The sequence below is a fragment of the Artibeus jamaicensis genome, unplaced genomic scaffold (genome assembly GCF_021234435.1).
Source record: "Artibeus jamaicensis isolate MK-2021 breed Jamaican fruit bat unplaced genomic scaffold, CSHL_Jam_final contig_47, whole genome shotgun sequence".
In the NCBI taxonomy this organism is placed as follows: Eukaryota; Metazoa; Chordata; class Mammalia; order Chiroptera; family Phyllostomidae; genus Artibeus; species Artibeus jamaicensis.
This window is the reverse complement of record NW_026521848.1, coordinates 2,689,130-2,707,129: the sequence shown is the minus strand read 5'-3', so window position 1 is coordinate 2,707,129 and position 18,000 is coordinate 2,689,130. Positions and strand designations below refer to the sequence as shown.

The window sequence follows — 18,000 nt, the reverse complement described above, 5'->3', positions numbered from 1 at the left end:
GTGAAGACGGTCGTCATGGTGGTCCATGAGGTCCTGCACAGTATGGCTCCCTGTCACTGCCTCTGTCCCAGGCACACAGGGTTTTGATGTTTCCCGGTGCGTGAGGTAGGCCTCCTGCCCCAGGGCCTTTGCATCACCTGGGCCCTCTCACTGGAACGCCTTTCCTGATCTGCACGTGGCTCACTCCCTGTCTTCCTGCAGACTTGCGGTCAGATGTCACCTTGTCAGTGAGGCCTTGCTATCTAAAACTCTAAACCCCTCCACCCCGCTGTCCCTGCTCTAATTTTCCCCATAACTTACCACCATCTGAAGTGTCTTTGTGTATATGTTGTTCACCGCTGTGTCCTCAGAATCTGGTATGCAGCAGACACTCAGGGAGGTTGTACTGAATGCATGCCACCCTGTAGTAACAGCAAAAGTGAACATTCATGGGGGGCTCACTGCATCAGACCCTGCTCAGCACCTTGCAGAACTTGACATTTCTTTCTCAAAGAAACCCAGCGAAGGCAGCCCCAGGCTGGTGTGGCTCCATTGGCTGGAGCATCATCCTGTACGCCAAAGGGTCACGGGTCTGATTCCCAGTCAGGGCACGTATCCGTGTTGCAGGTGTGGTCCCCAGTTGGAGCATGTGCAAGACGCAACCAGTCACTGTTTCCCTTTCACATTGATGTGTCCCTCCCTCCCTCCCTCCCTCCCTCCCTCCCTCCCTCCCTCAAGAAAGCTCTCTTAAATCAATAAGCATGTCCTCGGGTAAGGATTAAAAAAAAACCAGTGAGGGAGACACCACTGTTATCCTCACTTCACACATGAGGAAACAGGTTCCGAGAGGTGCGGCAACTTGCCCAGGGTGCTGAGCGAGTTAAGTGCCTGGGTCTTCAACACGAGGCTGTCCTTCCTCCCAAAATCTAGACAGCGGGCTGCACTTCTTGAGCAGTGACCATGTGAGCACTGCCAGATTACACACCCACACCCGCTCTGTGCCCCTCCATCCCACGCCCACCCCTGTGCCTGCTGTGGGTGCAGTGTTTCTGGAGCACATCTCCACAGCCCCCATCACCAGCTCAGTGCCCCGGAGCCCAGAGAGTAAGTAGCCAAGCAGCCGGGAAGCAATGACATAAACCATCTTTCGTGAAGGGCAGGTCCATCTTAAATGACTCATGACAGCAAGTCTCTTCTTGAAGCCCTTCAGGGTGAGGAGTCCACACTGTCCCCGGCTGAGGCGGGATTTAGACATTTTCTTTTGTTAAGTCAATGAGTTTTATTATGTGCCCAGCCCCAGGCAGGCAGTACTGGGACACTGCAGTGACCGGGAGGGGTCCAGACCAGCCCTCCTGGGGCTCCCGCCTGAGGCAGATATTGAACAGGAATTACAAGGGCCAGGAGGATAAAAGGGAGAGTGTTGAGGATGCTGCGGGAAACTGTCGTGGGGGGGCAGTCTCAGACCTAAGGGCGGATGCAGCCCCCAGGTACATTCAGTTATGTGGGTACCAAAGCTTAGCCTTCAAAGGATTTCATGAATCTCTCTCCGGCTTCTTTGTTTGTTTGTTTAAGTAGAATTTTTTTCTCTTTTTCTTTTTCTTTTATTGTTGTTCAGTGACAGTTGTCCTGCCTTTTCCCCCATTGCTCTCCCCTGCCTTGCCCCCCCCCCCGAATTCCCACAGTCAATCCTCCCCTCATTATCCGGGCCCATGAGTCCTCAGTTTGCGTTCCTTGACTTGCCCCTTCCCCTCCCCCCCCGTTACCCCCTCCCCTCTGGTCACTGTCAGTTTGTTCTTTATTTTCATGTCTCTGGTTCTGTTTTGCTCATTTGTTTGTTTTGTTGATTAGGTTCCACTTATAGGTGAGATTATGTGGTATCTGTCTTTCACCACCTGGCTTATTTCACTGAGCATAATGCTCTCCACTTACATCCATGCTGTCACAAAGGGTAGGAGCTCCTTTTTCCTCTCTGCTATGTAGTATTCCATTGTGTAAATATACACAATTTTTTTTTTTATCCACTCATTTACTGATGGGCACCTAGGCCATTTCCAGCACTTGGCTATTGTAAATTGTGCTGCTATGAACATTGGGGTGCCCAGGTCCTTTTGGACTGGTGTTTCAGGATACATAGGGTAAAACCCCAGCAGTGGAATTGCTGGGTCAAAAGGAAATGTCATCTTTAGTTTTCTGAGGAAATTCCATGCTGCTTTCCACAGTGGCCGCACCAGTCTGCAGTCCCACCAACAGTGCACCAGGGTTCCCTTTTCTCCACAACCTTGTCAGCACTTAATGTTTGTTGTTTTATTGATGATGGCCATTCTGACCAGTGTGAGGTGGCATCTCATTGTGGTTTTAATTTGCATTTCTCTGATGGCTAATGAGGCTGAGCATTTTTTCATTATCTCTCCAGCTTCTCTTAGAAAACTGGGCCTGCACTTGCACAGGGCAGTGGTCAGCTGGATCAGGTGGTGGGCATCCCCTGTAGATGGGACAGGAGCGCACCATTTGGTCATGGTCCTGCCAGCCTTCCTCTCACACAGATCACCCACCAAGCGCCCCAGCTCCTGAGCCTGGCCGCCAGGGATGGTGGGCGGCTCCATGATGAAGTGGCTTGTATTCTGAGACCAGAGCAATAAGTAAGAATCATCATGGTGAAGAATGAGGGGTAAAGAAACAAGAGAGAGAGAATGGCAGGAGGGCAGCAGGGAACGCAGCACAGTGGCCGAAAGCCTTGGGGAGCTGCCGTCACCTCAGTTTCTGCCCCTGTGAAATAAGCAGACTATTTGTACCTACCTCGTAAGCAAGATACTGGTGAAATCGGGCATATAAAGGGCTTGCTCAGTGCCTGGCACACAAAGATCAGTCCCCAGGAAAATGAGCTTTAAAAGGGGGGGCCTGCAGCTGAATAACATGGCAGAGATTTCTTCGAACCGTTATGTGTGTTTGGTCTCATACAGTGTCCCCCCACCATGCGGCCGTTCTGGAACCTCATAAACTTCAGGAATGAATCTCTCTATTACATGTTTCTTTCTTTGGATTGTCATAAAAGCAAAGGGGACAGGCACAGCAATTTCAGGAAACTGAGACAGTTGCCTTATCAGCTCCTATCCAAAATGACTCGAAGCAGCTGTGGTGGGTAGTTAGTTGCAGGCTAAGCCGTCAGTAGCTAAGATAAGGTGGGAGTTTGTTACTCTGTGGTTACTGCTCAGGCTGGTCTAGGCTGGCAGGGACAGCCCAGGGACGCATGTCCCTTCCTTCTCGTGGCTCCTCCTTTCCCCTCAGTGGCATGCTTTCTGCATGGTCACAGCAGAATCACTCCACATCCACATTCCTCTCAGCTGTAAAGGAGACAGTGTAACACAAACAAACGTTCCATTACTTTGACTCATATCCTGTTGGCCCAAACCAAGTCACATGTCCACACCCAGATGTGGGGGAAGCTGAGAAATGTGGCCCCCAGCTAGGTGGCCCTGTGCCCATCACAACTCTGGCTTTCAGTGGGAGGTCTTATTACTCCAACTGGAAGAAGGGGAGAGTGGGGTCTGTGGAGGCATCTAGCAGTCCTGCCGCGGCAGCGTCCGAGCTGCCCGGGCCTCTGCGAAAGGCTGGGCCCTCCCCAGGGCTCCCAAGGCCAGGGTGGCCTGATCGGTCACGGGCACAGACACAGACACACACACTTGTCTGTGCAACCCACAGCCAAGTTCTCTGGACACGAGGGGGGCTGCTTCATAGGGAAGAATTTCATCTCCCAGAGCAGAAGTAATAGGCCAGGGTAAATCTAGTCATACTTTCTCTTTTGAGGCGCGACACAATTTTTTACACTTTTTGATTGTGGACAATTTCCAACACCCGAACAGGCAGAGGGACTTCCATAACGAGCCCTCAGCCGTCAGCCACGCCGCCCTATGTCTGCTCTCCCTGGTCAACATCCTGTCATTTCATCTGCAGGCATCTCAGTGATTATTCCTACCACAGACGGACCCTTCACGTTTTGTCATCATCGGTTGTAGAAAATTCACAATAATTTCTTACTGTTATGTAAACAGGTTGGGCTATGAAATCAATTATGGGGCTTCAATCAGCAGTTCCCAAGGATAGGATAGGAAGGAATAGAAAGTGTCCGAGTATATCCCGGGGAGTGAGGCTGTCCTGTGTTTTGCGGCATTCCCATCTTAGACGTTCCCCTGCTTCCCAAACCCTCACTGTCCGAATCAGGAGCTGAACAGATGTGGCTACCTTGTCGGGTAAGTCCGTTCCCATTCAAACTCTCGTTTCTTGCTTCCCACAGTCACACGTGGATTCGATTTGGACTGCAAGGACGGTTTGTGTGTGTGTGGAGGTGTGTGTACATATGCGAGTACATAGTGTGGCTTGTGGTGTAAAATCCTCTCTTGCTGTGAGTAGTGGTCAGAGAAGTGTGAAACCACCACCTTAATAAGCACACGAAAGCACATTTTCTAGCCAGGGGTTGGCTTCTCCCAGAACTTTGAGCCGTCGCACACTCTCTTTCCTTAGTGCAGTTTAAGGAAAGGCGGACAGTTCTCAATGGAGCTTGCTTAGTAGGCATAGCTTGTCGGGTTCATCTTTTTATCCCAAGAAGAGGATGGAATCGCTGGGGTTTCTGTTCGGTGGGTCTTCACATCTGTGGTAATACATTATCGGTGGAAATCTCACACAAATGAAGCAGGGTGGAGGCGAGGGCCCACGTGATCTGGTAAGCTTCAGGTTGAGGGACAGTCTGATGAGGGGATTGGAAAGGGGTTTGTTCCTCTAAGATTGGTGTCATGAAGTAAGGAATATGGCATGATCGCCACTCCTCTCCCAACATAGATAAAATCCCAGGATCTCTGGTTTGTTGCTTCTCTGACTGACTTTGGTTAGAATCCTTTTATCGGCCAGGATTCAATATTCATGGCTTAACATAACAAAAATTCATGTCTTACCCTCTTCGATTCAGCTGGGATCTCTTCCCCATATGGTTCTAACTCTGGGACCCCAGCCGACCGAACAGCCACTGTCAGGAATAATCCTGGCGGCTGTGGCAGAGGGGAAAGGCCAGCAGAGGACCTTGCACTGGCAATTAAGTGCCCCAGACTAGATGACATGCCAGTCCATTCACAGCACACTGGCCAATAAAGTCCCAGGGCTCACCTATCACAAGGAGGCCAAGAAGTGCTACCTTGCCATACTGAGAAAGGAGCGGGGGACGGGGTTGAAGAACACAGCTTGGCTGGTAACTGCTGCCTCTCTGTGAGATTATAAGCCATTTACTTGCGTGTCCACGTTTCCTGTCCAGAAAGTCAGGAGCCCAGGCTGGGCCCAGGTGGGTGTTTGTATTCCTGCACCCTGGCATCGCCTGGGAGGATAGGTGATCAGCTGGGGCTTGACCTCAGAGGGAGGGATCTCACCAGCAGTCTTCCGTAAGAGCTAACCCCAAACAGCCTCTGAGGCCACATTCCACCTGTCGCCTGCAGGTGATGACCAACGGCTGGGAGACCGTGGACATGACCCTGCGGCGGAATGGGCTCGGGCAGCTGGGCTTCCACGTGAAGTATGACGGGACTGTGGCAGAGGTGGAAGAATATGGGTTTGCCTGGCAGGCCGGCCTCCGGCAGGGCAGCCGTCTGGTAGAGATCTGCAAGGTGGCCGTGGTCACCCTGACCCACGACCAGATGATCGACCTGCTGCGCACCTCCGTCACCGTCAAGGTGGTCATCATCCCGCCCTTCGACGACGGCACACCCCGGAGGTAAGGGCGTGCACCCCGGGAGGCAGGAGGTGGGCGCCAGTTGGCAGCTCCCAGAGTGCTGACACAAGGCCTCCCCAGGGCTGTCACTTAAGGCCCCTTGTCGTTCAGAAGAGTGACAGTGGAGGCGGAGGGGGAGTCAGCATCCACCACACAGGTCCTGTGTGCGAGTCATGGTTTAAGCACCCCGTGCACGTATCCTCCCATTTCATCCCCGCAACAGGCCCGTGAGGCGGACGCCCCGCAGCCCCGTTTTCTGGATTAGGCATGCAGTACTGAAAGTGACTTGCCCCGAGGCACACTGCACTTCACGGGTTTGTTGATCTGCACTTCACTGCACACATTTATCGAGACCCTACTATATGCAAGCCCCCATCCAAGTACTTTGGATAGAGCCGTGCACAGAATACAGTGCCCGTCCCCTTGGCATTTGTGTCCTGGAGGGAAAGGCAGGCGATGACTAAGCAGGCAGGTAGTGTCGGGTCAGGCAGTGATGAGGTCTAAGGGGAGAATTAAAGTGGGGCAAATAAAGGGTCTGCGCTGTGGCAGGAGAACTGCGGACACGGTGGTCAGAGAAGGCCCCTGGGCAGCGGTGGCCATCAGGTTTCCTGGACCAGCCGGTCCCAGGCGGCAACAAAGTGCGAGTGTGCGGGATGTTCTGGCAGCACAGGGAGGCCAGTGTGGCTGGAGCACTGTGAGCAGCGGTGGGAAAGGGACAGAGAGGGGACTGGGGAGGGGACGGGGCGGGGGCAGATGGACAGGGGCTCTCTGGACACGGTGGCAAGCTTGGCATTATTCAGTAGGAAGCCGGTGCAGCAGGGCTGGTTCATTTTCATTCTGTTTCTTTTTCTTTTTAGTGGGGTTTTTGAAACATGTTAAAGTGTACTGAGCCTGCTGTTTCAGCATTTACCAGCATATGGCCAGGGGTTTGTGTGTTTGTTCTGTTGTTTAATCTCCAGTGTCCCCACCTTAGACTGTTTGAGGCAATCCCAGTTCTTGGATTGTATCTCTGCCCGATCAGGACCTTTAAAAATTACTGCTTTAAAATCTGAACCATAAGTCAATATCAACTCCACAATCTTTAACTTTCTATCATTTTGGAGAATACTTTAAAAAACAGTCGTTTTGTTAGTCAGGCTTCTCCTATTCCTTTTGGGTGATGTGTCTCTTCACACTCTTTGAATCCGTAAGCTCTCCCCTCACACTGTTTTCTTGCAGTGCATTTGGGGAAGAAACAGCCCCCGTTCCAGGGGTTCCCCACTTCCCGGCCCGGCTGCTCGCGTTCCCGGTGTCCTCTAACCTGCCCCTCCCGCACTTGTGGTTCCTGTAAACGGAGTTCAGATTTGACCAGGTTCTGATTACCGTCGGTTTTGGTAACAACACTTCCCAGCATGTGTCCATTGGGAAGCCAGGTGTGCATGGCTGTCCCTCTGTGAGCGGTACGAAGGGACCAGCGGGTTCAGCGGCCAGCAGCCTGACCTGCCGCCACACACTCCCCTCTGCTCCCAGCAGCCATTGCGGCCGTCACCTGGCTTCACTGTTTCACGATAGTTCTGATGTGCCTGGTACTGTCATTTCTTCTTTTATTGGCTGTGATGTTCTTAGAAGAACTCATCTTCAGTAACTATATGGTTATTCTGAGGTGTAATTTATACAAGGAAGGCAGAATAAATTTGATTTTTAGAATAGAGTTGGTACCCCCGCCACCTCCAGAGGTGACCAGAGGCAGAGGGAGAATGGCTGCATTCCAGGTGCTGGAAATGCTGCACCGAGGACAGTCGAGGCCTCGGCCCCCAGAGAGCCATTGAAGAGAGCAGGAGACAGACCAAGTAAGCGGATGAGACGATCGCATACAGGAAAAGGAGGAGTCGCTGAGCGGGCTGGGAAGGCGGGCTCTGCAGTGAAATTGCCTGGGTTTGAATCCCAACTCCTCCCCTCACTGGCGGTAACCCAGGGCGAGCAGCCTCACCTTGCTGCGCCTCCCCTTCTCATTCATTTGTAAACGGGGAGAGTAGGCCCTTTCCCCAAATGGTGGGTGTAAGGTGGGAGGAAGTAAGACTCGTAAAGAAGGTGAAATACTACTTAGCCCATAGGAAGCCCTCTGGAAACCAGCTGTGAGATACTGGGTGTGCGGAAATAAAGGGCATGACCTGACACTGGACAAGATGGTCAGGAAAGTGACAGGGAGCCAAAAGAAGGGTCTTGCAGGGAGGGAGTTAGCATCACAAAGGTGAGAACAAAGGCCCCTGGCTTGTTGACAAATTAGAGAGGGTGGTGTGGCCGGAGCAGAGGAAGGCCTGAGATGAGGGGACACAAGAGCTTATACACATGGACTCCCAGGGTGGGTGGGGTTCCCCACCTTACAGATAAGAAAACTGAGCCCCAGAGTGGACTGGTCACTTGGTGCAAACTTGTACAGCAAAACTCTGTCCAGGTTTCCCATCCCCATATGTTCTGCTGCCTCTAAAGGCTGTTGAAAGCTCTCCACGTGCAGGTTTTGGTTGCTCCATCCCCACCTTCCTGAGTCCTGCTTGCTCTGAACTTGGTGGGGAGCAGTTCTGGGCAGGCCTACACCCTGCAGCCAAGGGTTTCACCACCCACACCCACACCCACGCCCTGGTCCCTTAGCCTGGGAGCTCCAGTCAGGCCCCAGGCATCCTCTTCTCCCAGCCCTCTTCCGGGGCCTCCTCCACCTCTGCACAGAGCCAAGGCCCAGCCACACCTGCTCCAAGCTCTGCAGGGCAAATCAAGCCGAGGTAATCCCACAGGCAGGCTCCCAAAGACCCCCTCTCTCCTCTGCACACATGCTCATCCCCACAAGTGTGCTCGAGATAAGCCAGCTCCCCCGTCAGATGACTCTCCAAAGCTCAGGTGGTACAAGAGGCCATGAAGGCATCCCTCACCTTCAGTAGGGCCCAGCTAAAGTGAAGGTAAAAGTCTGCAGGCTCCCTTCTCTGACACTGGGGAGACAGGCCAGGGAGGGCGTGACCAGACAGACGAGTTCTGCTCCCTGGCCTATCTAGGGCAGAACCGTCATCCTGCTCGCTTCACAAGGTGGCTGTGAAACAGGATCTCCTATTTGCAGAGGCAGGTGTGAATTGGGATTTGCGTGGGTTTTGCTGTTTTTCAAATGCAGGGGTGTCTGACTGGCCTCATTTGAGGAGCCGATTACCCATTTCCGGGGTCCCTTCAGCCTCTTGATGCAGCCCTGGCCTCTTGCTCGAATGTCATGATGAGCCCTGGGTGGAGATGGGCCAGGCTGTACAGGGTGTGTCCAGGCCCCAGGCTTCTGAGGCGCTGGTTGGAGTAAGTGGGTCATCCTCACACCCCTAGGCCACAAGCTGGGTTCCTGACCGGGCCCTGCTGGGCCATAGCTGGGCTGGGCCGGGCCAGGTAGCCAAGAGGACATCCCAGAGCCTCTGATTAAATGTGTTCTTTTGACCTGGGAGGCTGACACAGGCTCTGGAGGAATGTTCTCATCTCCTGGTCTCTGTTGCTTTGCTGCCTGTTGGGGAAGATGATCTGTGAGACTTCTGTCCCCTGCATTTGGACTCCAGACCTCAGGTGAGGCAGGGAATTGGAAAGTCCTCCCTGAGAAGGGAGATTTAATCTGCAGAAGCGGGTGAGTAGGAAAGGTTAGAAAGCAGTCCCCGTGGCCCCTCAAGGCCACGGAGGCAGTGAGGAGAAGTGGTCTGCAAGCCCAGGGACATCCTCCCTCAGACGACTCCAGTTTTACGACTCCCAGGTGGCCGAGAGGTGGGAAAGGAATAGTTAGTGCAGTGTTGCTGGTGGAGCAAAAGACTAAAAGCCACCTGAGTGTCCAGCCATAGGTGTCTGGCTGAGTGAACCCCCGGCCCTTCATGTGACGGTACAGTAACTGATTGTGTAAGGTGGGGTGAATCCGTTCGTGCCAAGAGGACCTGGTTACAGATCGTGGTAATTGCAGGGAGCAGTTGGTGTCTGGGGTTAAGTGCGCTGTTCTTTTTATTTCCATCTTAAACATTTGCCTGTCTGCACAGGGTATTTCTGAGAAAATGTATAAGACACGGGAAGCCGGCTGTTTCCGGTAGCTGAAGCTGGAGGATGGGATAGGAAAGCCCTTTGTACCACTTTAATCCTTGAAAACAGTTCAAAACCTAAATCCAAAAGATGGGGTTTTCGAATTTTTTTTATCCCTAGCAGATAGGTAAAATGCAGATTACTGGGCCCATCTCAAGGAAGATTCTGTTTCAGATGAGCTGGTGTCAGGTATAGGAACCTACCTACGTTCCTTTCCTAAGTTCTCAGGGTGATTTAGATGCTGGTGGTCCTCAGATGGCTGGGGAGGCGTCTGTGCCAGAGCCCCTGGGTGGGTGTGGGTTTCGACTTCAGAAACTGGAAGAGAGACTTTGGATTCCGAACATGTGGGAAGAGCAGAGAGACTGCCCACAGCATCTCCCGGAGAAGGCTAATCAATCAGAAACTGCCGGACAGAAATGCCTGTTTACTAAGCACTTGGTGTGCACCAGACATTCTACTAATGTTCGTTGAATGCTCACCGCCACCCCATCCTCCAGATAGGAAACTAAGGTTCTCAGAAGGAAATCCCTCACTCAAGGCCATGGAGGCCGCAAGCAGCAGAGCTGGGATCTGAGACAGCCCAGGAGCCCTGTGTGCTGCCTTCAAGATGATTGGATAAGGTTTCCCCCTTTGAGGTCATGCCCAGGGCTCCTGGCCAAAGGTGAAGCTGTTAGCAACAGGGGAGGCAGGGAGCAGTCAGGGACCCCAGAACTCTCCTGGCTCCCAAACCACTGCACCACGGGCCAGTATGCATGGTGGTTAGCCCTGTGGGCCTTGGAGTCAACTGTCGGTGTTTAAATCCAATTTCCACCTCTTACTGCCTGTGTGACTTTAGACAGTTTACTTAACTTCTCTGTGCCTCAGTGTACTTCTCTCTAAAGTGTGATGGACTCATTAGGACTGTGGTTACCAGCAACAGAACCAACTCAAACATGATAAAGCGAAAAAGGGATTGTACTGGCTTATGAGCTTAACCAGACTAGGAGAGAGGGCGAGACTCAGGCATGGCTCTCGGACACCCTCATCAGGAATCTGTCACCTGTCTCCCTTTCTGCGTTGCCGTCATTCTCAAGTCATCTCCTACTTCATGGGGACAAAGATGGTCCCCTCCCCACAGCTCCAGATTTTGGTCTCCCCAGCTCAGCAGCCCCAGTGATCTTTCCTCCAGCAGTTCCAGAGTCGGTGCTCACTGTGTCTGATTGGCCCCGCGTTGGGGCACATGGCAGTCCTGTGCCAGTCGTGTCTGGGAGGAGACGGGTTTCTGACTGGCCAGGCCCAGGTCACCTGCTCATTCATGGAGCCAAGCAGTGGGGTCAGCCCCACCCAGAACACCCTCGGGAACGGGGGTGTGGAAGCGGGCAGCAGGCGTGTGCTGCCCTGCTCTACTTCCGCCCGACCTGGCGTGTATTGCGCCCTGTTAGACATTTTTGTTCTTGTCACTCCTCACCTTATAGCAGTCCAGCCAGAAGAAGCTGCTGAATGTCAGCTCTGACCTTCATGCTGCCAAAGGCCACGGTGTGTCTGGCCCAGGTGCCAGAGCACACCCTCAGGTCACCTTTTGTTGGCTCCTTGGCAGCCATGTCCTGGGCTCACAGCCCCCCAGCCATTTAGTCCACCAGATCTTTTACCTGGTGGCCCTGAAAGTTCCCTGGACTCCAGGGGACTTAGGAGAGTCACTGAGGACTGGCTCAATGGGGGCATGAGAGCCTCCAGGCCAAGTACTCAGAGCTCAGCTCCCGCAGCTGCTGGGATTTCGTGAGCACGGCCCCACCTTGGGCTCGGGGCCCCCTCGCTGCCACACTGCAGGCTCAGTGGAGAATGCCAGCCCGGCCTGCCGACCTTCTCACCTGGAGCCAGGAACACTGTGGCGCCTGTACCAGCCTGGTCTGAGGGGAGTCACAGGCTGTTCCGCATCTATTTCAAGGTTCTGGATTTCATGGCTTTTTTTTTTTTAACCACTCTGCAAAGTAGGTCACCTGCTCCTCTTCCACCTGTCTTTGAGCTTCTTCAAAACAAGGCAGATACTATCCTTTGATCCTCAGGGCATCTGCCTTTCTGGCCCGAGTACTGACTGCTAAGGGGGGCCGAGCCAGTCTGCGTAGGACGCTGGCTGACCTGAGGACTGGGTTGGGGAGAAGGAAGAGGAAGGGAAACAAATAGAGACGGCGAAGAGGAGAGAGAAGATGAAGTCAAGTGGCCATGCAAGCAGAACCCGCGCTGGGCCCTGTCCTGGTTGAGGACTCAGAGCTGCTGACTTCCAGGTCAATTTAAAGGGTATCTACTCAGCCTTTCAAATAGGCCAGCACAGTTCAGACGGGGCCAGGGACACCCACCCACCAGGAGGAGGCAGCAGGCCTCCCAGCAGCAGGTGTCTGTGCGGCCGTGCCAGGGCCTTTCTGAATGACGAAGTTTCTCTTCCTAGGGGATGGCCAGAGACCTATGACATGAATACCTCGGAGCCCAAGCCTGAACCGGACAGCATGCCCCCCGGAGGCCGGCCCCCCTACCGCAGCAATGCGCCCTGGCAGTGGAGTGGGCCCGCCTCCCACAACTCTCTGCCAGCCTCCAAGTGGGCCACTCCTGCTGCCTCCGGCCACGCCCCATCACTGAGCCGGCCCCTGAAGCAGACCCCCATGGTTCCCTTTCGGGAGTCCCAGCCCCTGCACAGCAAGAGGTAAGCATTGGTGAGGGGCGGCACCCCCGGCCCGCCTCCCTCCTGTGCTTTCCTCTCGCCTTCCCTTTCTTCCAGTCTCTTCCAGTCTTTCTCCTTTCCTTCCTGTCCTGCGCTTCCTTCCCTCCCTCCCTCCCTCCCTGCCTCCCTTCCCTTCCAGTTTTACTCTGAGACTCACATGAAGGCCTGGTGCTGGGCGCTCAGTGTCTGAGGTAGAAATCCGCTGAACCATGTGTGGATTATACAGTTAAAACTGTATATTTGTGTGACTATACAGTTAAAACTGTATATTTTTTTAAAGGCCAGGGGACTGGTAAGCACAGAAATAGGATCTGATGACTTCCTGGGGGAGGCAGGGAAGTAGGAAGTGGTGAAGCCCACAGATGTGTAGGTGTTGTATACCTTACAATATATTATGTATTTAGAGGTAAAGAAAAATTACCAAGAAATGAAGGAATCCAACCTTCAGAGGAGCATCTCACCCCAGGTTTGGGTGGGAACAGCTGCCTGCTCTGGGCAGCCCCTGTCAGGGCCACAGCAGCTGAGGGTCAGGGAGTCCACAGTGGGAGACGGGGGGGGGGGGGGCCAGGGGTCTCCCCTGCTTCCTGCTGCTCTTTGCTCAGCAGTCCTCCTTCCATCCCCGGAGGAGGAAAGTGGATGAAAGGTCTGCCCCACCTCCGTCCTCATTCGCTACACCTTCCCCTCCCGTCTCTGTTCCAGGCCTGTGAGCTTCCCAGAAACCCCTTACACAGCATCACCAGCAGGGGCCGACAAAGCCCCTCCCTACCGGCAGCCTTCTGGGAGCTTCTCCACTCCCGGCTCAGCCACCTACGCAAGATACAAGCCGTCCCCAGAAAGGTCAGAATCTCTTCACTCTTTTCAAATTAAGGAATCTGGTGTAAGCTGGGGATCTGTCTTTCCTAGGAAATGCACACACCCTATCAGTTTATTGCCGTTTTGTGGGGTTTCTGGCTCCCTGAAAGGTCATCAGAGGACCTCCAGGAGGACTGGCTGTGTCTCAGAAGACTTAGGGCCAAGCCAGCCTGAGCAGGGCTTGCGTTGGCTGATCTTGCAGCAGAGTTTTGACTGCCACTCTCTTGACATTCGTATAACTTGTTTGAACAAGACCCTCAGCCTTCCAGCATGGCCCTGTGTCTGCCGCTCCGGGCTGCTCCCCGGGAGCAGGCCACCTTCATTACCCAGTTTGTTGGGTTTTTTAAATATTTTATTTATTTACTGTTAGAGAGAGGGGAAGGGAGGGGGCATGAGAGGGAGAGAAACATCAGTGTGCAAGAAATACATCAATCAGTTGCCTCTCACATGACCCCAACTGGGGACCTGGCCTGCAACCCAGGTATATGCCCTGACTGGGAATCAAACCAGAGACTTTTCGGTTCACAGGCTGCCACTCGGTCCACTAACGCATACCAGCCAGGGCCATGACCCAGTTTTCATAGCCTCTCAGGCTTCAGTCCTGCCCCCTTGGGTCCAACCGCAATCCAGTAGCCTGAGGGGTCTTCCTAACACCTCCACGGCTCCCCGGTGCTCTCAGGGTAAACCCAAGGTCTCCGGCTTGCTCTCCAGCTACCTTTAACTCCTGTGCCCTGTGCCCTTCCTCCTCCAGGGTCCCAGGGACCCCCTCACTTGTTATCGGGCTGGATTCATGGGCCTCATCCTGGATGTCCCTTTGTCCCCTCCCTTACGGCAGTTCATCCACTCAGCCTTCTGAGCATTGCCAATCCAGGGACATAGTGTGAGAGCCACTGAACTAAACCATTGATTATAAGTATGTGCTATACATTTGGGGAACACATACCTTTTCATCACGAATGCTGAAGCAGAGGGTCCCAGGAGCCTGCTGTGTGCCAGGTCCCAGGAGAACTATTTGAGATACTCACTTACCAGGGGCCCTCGTTGTCAGCGCCACTGGCAGTGATGGAGAGGGGGTCTCAGAAGCAATGTGCACTCTGACCCATGCTCAAATAGGCTCAGGGGAGCACAGTCCAGCCCCAGAGGTCTAGGCCGGCTGCCTGGAGGAAGTGACATTTGAATGGGGCTTTGAGAGCTTAGTGGGAGTTTGCCGCCGAGAGGAGGGAGAAAGTCATTCCAGGTGGGGCAAAGGCCACGTGCGTGAGTGAGCAGAATGGTACCGAACGCAGGAGGCGTGGAAAGAAGTCATGTGGCGGGGGCTGTGGGGGTGGGGGCACCTCGGTGGCAGCCATGGCTGAAGTGGGAAATGGCTCAGTTGGCATGGAGCAGTCAGTCAGGTCAGGGCTTCAGTTACGCGGTTAATAGGCTCTGAGATGGACAGCACGGTGGTTACAGTTAATAGCTTCGTGCACGTGAAATCTGCCGAGTGAGTCGATCTTGAGCACTCCCACCCCCAAGAAAGGTAACTGAAATGAGAGATGTGTCCGTTCACTCGACTGTGGAAGTCATTTCGCAGCGCGTACGCACCTCAGCTCATCACACTGTGCACTTTAAACGTGTTACAGTTTTGTCAGTTATACCTCAGAGCTGGGGGGAGATGTTTCCAAGAGGGCTACTTGCTCTGCGAATTTCATACAGTATTAACTCAGGGACGGGGAGTGCTGGCTGTTGGGTATCGCAAGTAGGGGAAGTATTTAGGGGGAAAAATACAGTCACTTTATTATGTGATAACTTCATTTATAGATCTTTTAAATTTTTATTTATTGATTTGAGAGAGAGAGAGAGAGAAGGGGCAGAGAGAGAAAACATACATCAGTTTGTTGTTCTATTTGTTATGCATTCATTGGTTGCTTCTTGTATGTGCCCTGATCGGAGATCGAACCCTCAACTGTAGTGTGTTGGGATGCACTCTAACCAACTGAGCTACCCAGCCAGAGCTCCATTTTTAGTTTTTAAAGGACTGCCGAACTACTTTGCAGAGCAGCTGTGCTATTTTACATTCCCACTGGCGGTGTTCGAGTGGTCCAGTTTCTCCACGTACTCACCACCATTTGCTGTCATCTCTTTTTTATTTTAACCGTTCTGTAATGGTATCTCATTGTGGTTTTAATTCGCATTTTCTCCAATGGCTAATGACGTTGTATACAGTTTCATGTGCTTATCTGCCAACTGTATCTTCAGTGAAATGTCTTTTACCCATTTTCTAATTGGATTCGATGCTTTTTCATTGTGGGAGAATTCTTTTTCTTTTCTCCCAAGATTTTTTTATTTTTAGAGAGAGGAGAAGGGAGGGAGAAAAAGAAGGAGGGAAACAGCCCTGGCTGTGGCTGGTGTAGCTCAGTGGATTGAGCACGAGCCTGCGAACCAGAGGATCGCAGTTTGATTCCCAGTCAGGGCACATGCCTGGGTTGCAGGCCAGTTCCCAGCAGGGGACACAGGAGAAGCAACCATACAATGATATTTCTCTCCCTCTCTCCTTTCATTCCTCTCTAAAGATAAATAAATAAAATCTTTAAAAAAAAAAGGAGGGAAACATTAGTGTGCAAGAGAAACATCACCTGGTGGTTTCCTCTTGCACACCCCCAGCCAGGCACCTGGCCCACAACTCAGGCAAGTGCCCTGACCGAGAATCAGTCTGGCGAGCTTTCAGTTTGCAGGGCAGTGCCCAACCCACTGAGCAGCACCAGTCAGGGCAAATTCTTCGTATATTCTAGATACGAGTCCTTTGTCGGGGAGGTGATTTGCAAAGATTTCCTCCCAGTCTAGTTTGTCTTTTTATCTTGGTAACAGTCTTTTGCAGAATTAAAGTTTTAATTATGATGAGGGAGGTCCAGACTATCATTTATTTCCTTTTATGGATTATGCTTTTGATATAAAGTCAAGAATTCATTGCCTAAATCTGAGTCCTGAAGATATTCTTATGTTTTTTCTAGAAGTTTTATATTTTACTTTCAAGTCCATGATCCATTTTGAGTTAATTTTTGCGTGAAGCAAGAGTTTCCTTTTTTTGCCTATAGATGTACAGTTTCCACCACCATTTATTGCAGGGGCTCCGTCTCCTCCATTGCACCACTTTTGCTTCTTAAAGCAAAAATTCATTGGCGAGGGAAATTAATTGGGCACATTTGCATGTATCTATTTCTAGGTCCTCTAGTCTGTCCCACTGGTCTGTATTCATGATCTCGGTGAGTGCTCCCAGCAACTGCACAAGGTGCATAGTTGAATTATCCCATTTTACGGGGAACCTGAGGTTTAATGAGATGAGCGCACTTGGTCAGGGCCTCTCTTCCCAGAAGTAGCGGTCAGGACAGGAGCTCATGCCTGTGTGGTTCCACAGGGCTGGCCCTGACCCCAAGCTCTCCTTCCTGGTGAAGGACTCTGAGTTCATCCTCCCAGTTAGGACAACACGTATGTGCTTGCAGGGGTCCCTGCCCTTCCATGACGCTGATGGCTGTGATCTCATGTTTCAGTCTCTCTGGCATTGACAGCTAGGAGACTAATGCTTTTCCCTTGGACTCCAGTTTTTCCCAGCCTACCCCTCTCTTCCTAGGGTTCCTGGAGCCTGCCTCTGCCCAGGTCTCAGCATTTTTATCTCTTTCAGAATAGCTGGGCTTCAGGTTCTGCCAAATGTTCCTAGCACACCTCTTCCCCCAAACCCCTGGAAGGGGCTAGAGCAGGTGACGGTGGCCCTCAGTGGCCCTTGGCCTCAGCTCCTTTCCTCTTCTCCTGTTGCACAGTTGCCCCGTGACATCCTGAAGCCCGTGTGACTCAAGCCAAGATGTTCCAGCCCAGCCCCAGACATCTCTCCCTCAGGACTCCCCTGTCTCACACTGCCTTCTCCAGCAGGTTGCTACTTGCTGAATTCATCAAGCTTTTAGGGAAGCAAAGGCCCCCAGGGACAGAACCTGTCTCATGGCCCATCTTAGATTTATCAGGAGACAAGACGGCAAGTTGGCCTGTCCCTCATCTGTCATGTGCAGGAACCTCAGTTTGCACACATGTGAAATGTCTGCCTCTGAGCAGCGTGGAGAATATTCGAGGAGGGACACCCTTTGGAGCACTTGGAACTGTGCCTGGCACATAGTAAGTGCTCCATGGGGGTGATGGCCGCTACCGCTGAGTGTGGTGACGGTGCTGGCAGCTGCGGTACAGAGGCTGGCAGATGCTGTCCCTGTCTGTCCTCGGGAGCTTGCTGACCTGTGTGCAAGAATAACGCACCACTCAACCCAGTACAAAGCATTAGGGCTGGACTAGACGCTAGACTGTTGCTCATCAGAACACCAGGTTGGCTTTGATTTCTTTTTTTCATGTTTTTTCCTCCAGCTCCATAAAGAATGGTGCATTGGTTGGGAGGCATTTGACTGCAAGTGACAGAAAGCCTAACGTGGGAAGGCAGGAAGCATTAAAGGGATTTATTATCATCACATAAGTTCAGAGCTAGTGTAGTTCTGGGGCTGCTTAGTTCTGTAGTGGGTCCTCATGACCCCGCTCCACTCATGACCCCTGACGGCTGCTGTGGCCTCACGCAAAACCAGTGCCTGCAGAAGAGGAGGAAAGAGCTTCTCTTTGTTTTCAAGAGAGCCCGCCCCTGAATCAACCCCTGGCAGGACTG

The 18,000-nt window shown here is 52.6% G+C and overlaps 1 protein-coding gene across 10 annotated transcripts in view; it reads left to right on the top strand.

Annotated features, from left to right (window-relative positions):
* SIPA1L3 (signal induced proliferation associated 1 like 3) overlaps positions 1 to 18,000 on the top strand; it is a 238,064-nt gene that overhangs the window by 170,496 nt on the left and 49,568 nt on the right. For all 10 annotated transcript variants that reach the window (XM_037141856.2, XM_053667554.1, XM_037141857.2 and 7 more), the window contains 3 exons: positions 5,457 to 5,731; positions 12,210 to 12,461; positions 13,179 to 13,316. In XM_037141856.2, coding sequence (XP_036997751.2) covers positions 5,457 to 5,731; positions 12,210 to 12,461; positions 13,179 to 13,316 — 665 coding nt within the window. The remainder of the gene's footprint in view (positions 1 to 5,456; positions 5,732 to 12,209; positions 12,462 to 13,178; positions 13,317 to 18,000) is intronic.